This window comes from Cyclopterus lumpus, chromosome 5 (assembly GCF_009769545.1).
Source record: "Cyclopterus lumpus isolate fCycLum1 chromosome 5, fCycLum1.pri, whole genome shotgun sequence".
Classification (NCBI taxonomy): domain Eukaryota; kingdom Metazoa; phylum Chordata; class Actinopteri; order Perciformes; family Cyclopteridae; genus Cyclopterus; species Cyclopterus lumpus.
The window spans coordinates 10,949,077-10,956,950 of record NC_046970.1 but is presented as its reverse complement, the minus strand read 5'-3'; the positions used below and the strand labels follow the sequence as shown (position 1 = coordinate 10,956,950).

General features: G+C 37.8%; 1 protein-coding gene across 1 annotated transcript; it reads right to left on the bottom strand.

Moving 5' to 3' along the window:
- Positions 1-459: 459 nt before the first annotated feature.
- vamp3 (vesicle-associated membrane protein 3 (cellubrevin)) lies at positions 460-7,030 on the bottom strand. The gene is made up of 5 exons (XM_034532831.1): positions 6,900-7,030; positions 3,733-3,811; positions 3,247-3,405; positions 2,941-2,992; positions 460-2,698 (listed from the first exon to the last, which is right to left on the bottom strand). Coding segments are annotated over exons 1-5 (309 nt in total). The 5' UTR covers positions 6,902-7,030; the 3' UTR covers positions 460-2,681.
- Between the last annotated feature and the right edge of the window lie 844 nt (positions 7,031-7,874).

The following is a 7,874-nucleotide window of genomic DNA, read 5'->3' as shown; positions in this document are numbered from 1 at the left end:
CATAGAGGTTACATTATGTCTTTGGCAGACATGGTAATCGAGCAGGTAAAACTGGATCACCAACTGGGCAAAGTGAGCTACGGCGCCGGACCCTCAGGGGGCCCAATAGATCCATCATAATGTGTCATCAGTGGGTTATAATTGACCACAACCATTTTTTATATGGAAAGTTCTCAGCAATAAAGTAAAATTAGTTGACAATTCTTTTTTTTTAATTTTTTACAATCTTTCTGGTGTCAGTGATAAGGTGGTGGCCAATGAGCTGCAGTGCGGACGCACAACTTGATCTTTAAATTATTGAGCAATGGCTATGTTTGACTCCAAAAGAAGGATCCATGACAATATCGCAATCTATAAAACCAGACCAAAACTAGCTGTGAGATAGCAAGTCCCTTTTGAAAAGAGTAAACAGACATTTATTCGTTCACGGATCAGAAACAAAAAAACAGACCAGGCTTCGTATTTTAAATCACATCTGTTTTATTCAAGCAAAAGGCATTTAAACCCAAAGAGTAGAAATGCACGTATTTCCAAATGCATGCTCAGAGGGTTAGACATAAGCAATGGTTGGAAGTTACTGGGTCTTACATTTCTGGAGAAGAAATTATAGAATCATGACAATTCCACACACCTGTGATGAAACATTTGGTCTGCAGACCAGTTTCCTTAATGGCTACAGTTTGGTTAAATCTATATACTATATAAAATGTTAAATTGCCCATCTTATTGTATTGTGTAGTGCTCATTGTAAACAGTTTCTTACACACACTGAAGACCAGTCTAAAAGAAAAGGATGGAGGCAGCAGCAGGGAATGCAATCATCCAGTGTTGGTATATAATGGTGTCAGTGCCCAACAAAGTTTTTCTAGACACTCAAACATATGATGCTTAGCAACAGTGAGACAAAAATACTACATAAAGCGCTTTTGTTAGAAGAATATTAAAACTAAAATATCACACAAGATGCACTTTGTTTCGATCAGCTGGGATAAATGCAAGTGTTACTAAACAGAATACTTTATTAAAGGTTAAATAAGCTGAGCTGACAGTAATTGTCTTGACAGTTCAGAAGGCACTACTCTTTTAGTGGCTGGTTTATATGATAAATAAGACGTGGCTGTATTTTGGTTGGTCTCCATTGGAGATACCCATAAAGGCATCTGTCTAACACTACATGTTCTTACTTTTCAGGCTTGAATATATCACAAAGTCAAACTTGCTGGCACATCATTGAGAGCACCTGATTTGCCACTTTTAACCCACTATAGCACTTTTTCCTTTTTTAAACTTCACGGCAGTGTCTCCAACTTCACCTAGCTGTGAGGCTGTCGGTCTTAATATAAAAGGCACTTATCTCAACACAAACCCATACTATTTCCTAATTAAGCCCTACCTGAAAGTTAAATGGACAAGGACAGGTATGATCAGTTACTGGTTAGCTTATTTGTTGAGGTTACCAATGAAATTCCTCTTAAATAATCCAAAATCAACGTTTTACACAAAGAAATGAATTAGCACTAAACCATGCGTATAAATAAAATACAATAAAAGGTGGGCTTCAGAGCCCACCTTTACCCGGTCGACTGTAACTATCTAACTAAATTGGAGGGAGTCTGTCAGTATGTATGCATGTATGTCTTTTGATGCCTTCGACAACCGTTCAACTTCACACTTGGCTGGTATTTTGTTGAGGACCCAATGAAGTGTCAATTGTGCACTCTTGAGATCTACGGGACATATGCATTCTCGTGTAAGTACACACTGTGTAGTGTATCAAGAGGAGACCCCTATTAACTGTTACACGGCTGAATGGCACGCTGGGTGCAGTTAGCTTGATATCAGTCTATGCTTGAGTGAGCGATTGCACCCAAATAATGCATATATAGCATTCCTAGGGAATGTACTTTGTCATGGCAAGTGTATTGCTAAGGACAAAAGGAAGTCCATTGTGACGTTTGGATGAGTGGTTCTCGAAAGGTGAAATACCGGAGGTCAAGCAATCGGCCTGTTTCAAAACAGACCTGTTTGGAACGGGCACGACACTAGATCATAAAACAGCATTTATTTTTTAATGAGAAATATCTAATTGTTGGCATCTGAGAAGTACAAATGTGTATGTATTGTAAAAGGGGAGTCTCTTAAATGATATGCAGGGGTACTATCACAATCTAAACTAACACAGAACAGCATACCCTGATAGGCACTTCTCATAGCCTGGCACACAAAATCATTGGCTATTAAAAAAAACGTAAAAAGTTAATATATGTTGAGGAGCGTTAACAACATTCTTCACTTCTAGTCCTGAGGTTGGATTGGAGAATGTTTGTGTGCGTGTGTAATTTGTCATACATTCAAAGATAATTTAGTAAAAAAATTTTATAGGTTTTCGTTTCTGAATGTATGTTTCTGTTTTCTTTGGCAAGTGACATGGAACTCTAATATAAGTTTAAAGATGTTTGGTATGGTGTAGTAATGCAGGATAAAACATTATTATGATAATCCTTTACTCAGGCACATGTATAAACCTTGCACGTGTTTAAACCACAAACACGACAAAAATGTTGTGGAGCTCAGCAGCCAGTTATCGCATGTTGCGTGACTTTTCCTCTGAAACTTTAATTATGTACGTTTCTCCTTTCCTCTCCATCGTTTCCTCCACTCCTCCGCCTGTCGTTGCTGTCTTAGGAGTAAGTCCAAACTGTGATGAAGTTAAAATGTTTGTGAACTTATTAGTTTTACCAAGAATATAATAACTAAAAGTATCTGATTGTAAATACATTATATTTCAACATAAAGATCAAGATCAAACTGAAACCTTTCTAAAGTAAATATAAGTACTCTATATAATTAAGGGCTATGAGCACTAACTCTTTGAAAATCATATTGATTATTCTGATCACGGTTGATGAAAACTTCTCTAAACACACGCTTGATACTCACTAATGATGATGATGATGATGATCACGATGACAGCTATCAGGATGGCCCACATCTGCAAAGGGTAATGGTACAATTAACATTGAATAATTTTCTATATCTTTGCTTCACTTCAGCATGTTGTGTAGGTAAAACAAACCATTCATTGGGTAAACATGGAATGCTATTTATGAAGGGTGAGGTTTTTTCAGGATTAATCGAATTCAGACCACCTCGAGCCTCGAGACTTTGAGTGTGGACTTCATTTTAAGTCATGTAGTTATTTTCATTTACAGTGGGAAAAGTGCTGCGATTTTTTTGTTCAGGCACCTTGCAGTTTTTCCACCAGTATTTCCTTTTCAGCTTAGCAGCACTGGTCTCGAACTGGGAGGCTCCAGCCTGCAGCGCATCTGCTCTATCATCCAGTTCAGAAAGCTTCTGGTCACGCTCCAGCACTTTGTCCACATTAACACGCATAATATCCACCACCTACTCGAACACAAACAAGTTATTTTACAATTAATAGAAATCGATTGGAAATGCCCTCATTACAGGCTAAATGCTGAAAGTGTTGTGTAACCCCCCCCCCACACACAGCATTTTAAAGAGCTGACGTGGAGGTTGAACATTAGAGAGCTACTGATTACACATGGTGCCGATTCATGACACTGATGCAAAGGGTTACACAAGTCTCAGACATTAAAGGAGGGAGTGAATGAGGGGGGCGGGGGGGTTCAATAATAAAGTTGGCCCAGGTGAAAAATGACACACATTGTAACTAGATCTCGTATGCCAGTAATGAAAGATATGTTATACCTCATCCACCTGAGCCTGGGTCTGCTGCAAGCGCTTGTTTCCTGACACTGCGCCAGAACCATCTGGACCAGCTGCTGACCTGAAAGTCACGGCAATTTCATGAACGATTGTATTATAGGGCTTAGTTTCACTTAGATTTTTTGTTTAAATGGCTTCAGGTTTACTCTGTCATACATCCACTCTCTACGACACCATGACTAAATAATCATCCTGAAGCAAATGAGCATGCAAAGTCTGCCTAAATCATGAAATACAATGCCTCTTGATTATATTTGATCAGGGATGCCAAAAATTGTTGAAACAGAGGAAATTGGTTTGCAAAAATAAACTGAATTGAACCTCTCCCCGAGTCAAATTCCTTGTATGTGCAACGTACTTGACCAATAAATAATTATTCTATAGGGAAATAGTGAAACAAGGGAATTTGTTATAGCTTGAGCTGTATTTATATTGTATTGTATATGTAGCATGACCACAGTTCGATAAACAGTGAATGATAATAATCGATGTGTCCTTGAGCAAGACACTTAACCCTGAATTGCTCCCTGTAGCTGTGTATGACTAACATGATTGTAAGTCACTTTGGATAAATGCATCAGCTAAATTAAATGTAATGATAAAGCAACACTCTGTCCTAACTAGTTAGGTTTAATTACTTTAATTATTCCAATTATTGCCCGTTACCAACAAAAGGTTACTTAGGCATGAATACGTTTCTTGTTTTTAAATGACATATTAAAACTAACGTTACTTTGCTCAAACCGTTAGTGATTCACAATATTTAAAACTACAATTTAACGAAGAAATGTGTTCAGCTTGTTTGTAACATTGGGGTTAACTGAACGTATGAAACGTTAGGTTAACTTGCCTGAACCTATGCGACGTTAGGTTAACTTAACGTAGTGGTTCTCAAAATTGTAACAAAATGGTCCATGGTGATTTTTTATTAGAATAATAGAATAAAGAAAATTGCAATCACTTTCAAGTAAACCAGATTGCTCCATCAGACAAAAACAAATAAAAAGTGCAATCACTTTGTTAGAACAATGCAAAAAAGAACTAATATTTGGCAAATAGCTTATTGTGGCTGCTATTTACATGTTTGGCACGGAGTATATTTTCAAGATAATAACAATAAAGTGTAACCTGTAAAAAACGAAACTAAACAAGTTCAAATATTTGGCAATAAAGAGTTTTACATAACAATAACGTGCAACCAGTGCAAAACAAAATTAGTGCAGATATGTGTGAGCCATCAAGTTGTATCAGTATTAGTTCAAATTCACTCAAATTCTCAAAGGAATAAATATTCCCTTGATCAAGTCGCCGGTCCCACATCTCCAGCTTCCTGAGGAAGGTGCTGCTCTCTGCCTTGAAGATGAAGATTTAATTCATTCAGCTTTCCAAATATGTCACAGATAGGACAATTTCATTAGAAATTATGCATCAGCAAATTAATAATTATAATTGAATTAATAAATTTGACTAAAAAGTATATTAAAGATAAAATAAATAATAACTTTATTTATATAGCACCTTTAAAAACAAGTTTTACATTTATGTAAACCTGCACAAACATGTAAACATTTCAAGTAAAAAAACAAAACAAAAAAAACAAGTAAACATTATAGAAAATATAGGAGGCAAAGGAGACCATGCCATATAGGCAATGAACACAATAGAGGAATAGAAAAATACAAATACAAAATAAAGCAGAACAGACAAACTAAAATAGGGGAAACAAAGAACTGCATAAAAAGGACAACATCACTTAAAAGCAGTTCTATAAAAATGTTTTTTAAGAAGTGATTTAAAAGAAGCTACTGATTCTGCGAGTCTTATCCCCTCAGGTAGGTCAAGGGGCTCTAATGGCAAAAGCACAGTCACCCTTTGATTTAAGCCTTGACTTTGGAACGGCCAGAAGGGCACCACCAGAAGATCTAAGGCTGCGAGCTGGCTCATATGGGGCTAACATTTCAATGATGTAGCTTGGGGCCAGATCCAGGCGTGCTTTAAAAGTGATCAGCAAAATGTTTAAGTCAATTCTAAAACGAACAGGGAGCCAGTGGAGAGAGGCCAGGACTGGAGTAATGTGATGCAAAAAATAAATGAACTGAGTCCACTTCCTCTTTGCAGAATAATATGTGTATGGATAATGTGTACACTTGTACTGTCCTGTATGACGGATGCATATGACGGATGTGTAATGTCTCTGAGCTCAAAGACTCGCTACAACACTTTTCCTCGTGAGAGCCAACGAGCTTCGCTGTGAAGCAGCTGAATGCTCCGTTCCCGTCTCCTCACAGAGGGAAAAACAGTCGTGCTTTCAGGAGTCTTGTGAACATGACCACGCTGTGTTAACCTAACGCCGCATACGTTCAGTTAAGTTAACCCAATCAGGTCAAAAGCTTGTGTAGTTCACGGCACATCTGTCTGTCTGCTAGCGCCTCTCTGTGAATGGCACAGTGTGTCCATTGCACATAACGTAAACATTTACACGTACTTTTGTAATATGTGAAGTTCTCCGCACTGCCTGTAATACCTCGGCGCCCCACAGTTTGAGAACCACTGACGTATGCAACGTTGTTAGGGCCAGGGACGTTAAACATAGGATGAATTTGACTCGGTGAAAGGTGCATAACCTATAGATAAATAAACATACTTTAAAGTATATATTTTAAAAACTGATTGGGTTAACTTAACTGAATGTATGCGGCGTTAGGTTAATTCAACTGAACGTAACGTTATGTGACTAAGGGTACAAAAAAGAAAAGCCCGAACTCGAGGAAAGGCTAAGCTAGCATGAAGCTCATTGTCCTCGGGTATATTTAGCGTTAACGCTATGCAGATGTGGACGTTAGAACATCACCATGCCATAGTTTCCTTCAACTTTCTACTTAACTAGCAACAGGTGGTTGACGTACTTTGTGTTGGGTGGCTAAAGTAACCGGGCTCTCATGTAACGCTGCGGTGGTTAGCTTAGCCACAATCTAACGATACCGTCGTAGCACTTGTTGCGTGCTAACGTTAGTTGCTAAGTTTAGGGCGTTGCTCTCTTTCTGTGATCCTGTTCCGCCAAACTACCCCGAATGCACGTACGTTAGAAAGGATTCCCATAGTAATATTTGATTTTCTAAAAACGTTTGGTAGAAACATGGTAGACTTACATTGTGAAATGAGATTTCTTTGAACGACACCGACGCTGTTTCTGGTCTCCAATCCAAAGCTAAAGTGTCAAGCCGTAACAGTTAACGTTACTGTCGACGGTTGTTAGTCGCCTTCGAGGACTATCGGAAATGGGAAGATGAACACGTACGTATGGAAACAGATAATCAATGTTGTAGGGGAAAAAAAGAACAGTACGGTGGGAATGTTCACCTTTTATTCGCTTTACTAAAATGTAATGTTAATTGATATTAAAAAATACTGTCCATAGAATAACTTTTAGCACAATTAATATATGAAACCTACAAGTATAAAGTCGATTTAAGTATTCCTTATCATTGTGTAATCATGCACAAAGTATGCAGTACTTGCTTCCCAATATAAAATATCATCAAATAACTGGCTCATATTATCTGGTACATTTTGTTATCAGATAATAAGGCTTGAGTATTCACTACTCTAAAGATAAATGGTGATCTTACAATAAGAACATGAAGGCAACATTAAAGAGACAGTAGGCTGTCGCCTCTGTGCATAGCTACAATTGGTCGTATCACTTGGTTATACGAAGTAACGCACATGGACACAAAATATTTCTTTAGATTTAGTTCTTTAAATATTAAATATTTGGATCCAGAAACAAAGCTGCTATGCCATTGTTGTTAATTGTGTGCCCTCCGTTGACTTATAAATAGAAAGTCAACAGAGGACTGTTATTATTTGTTTCCAATATTGATTAAATTCTACTGGCTAGAGGACAGGACATGATGTGCTGTATTTCCTTGCAGTGAGTGTGTTGTTAAAGTGATTAATCCATGTGTTTAGGCTAATTCCCTGTTGTTGTCCAGTAGATGAACAAATAGTACAAGCACTACAACAATAATGAAGTATACACACACACACACACGCACACACACACACACACACACACACACACACACACACACACACACACACAGGATTACACACAACCCTCT

Bases quoted from the DNA above. Each gene is read 5' to 3' on its own strand.
- vamp3 (XM_034532831.1), bottom strand. The intron at 3,406-3,732 runs GTATAACATATC...GTGTTCGAGTAG, and splicing joins CCCAGGCTCAGGTGGATGAG to GTGGTGGATATTATGCGTGT. The intron at 2,993-3,246 runs GTGCCTGAACAA...TACCCTTTGCAG, and splicing joins ACTGGTGGAAAAACTGCAAG to ATGTGGGCCATCCTGATAGC.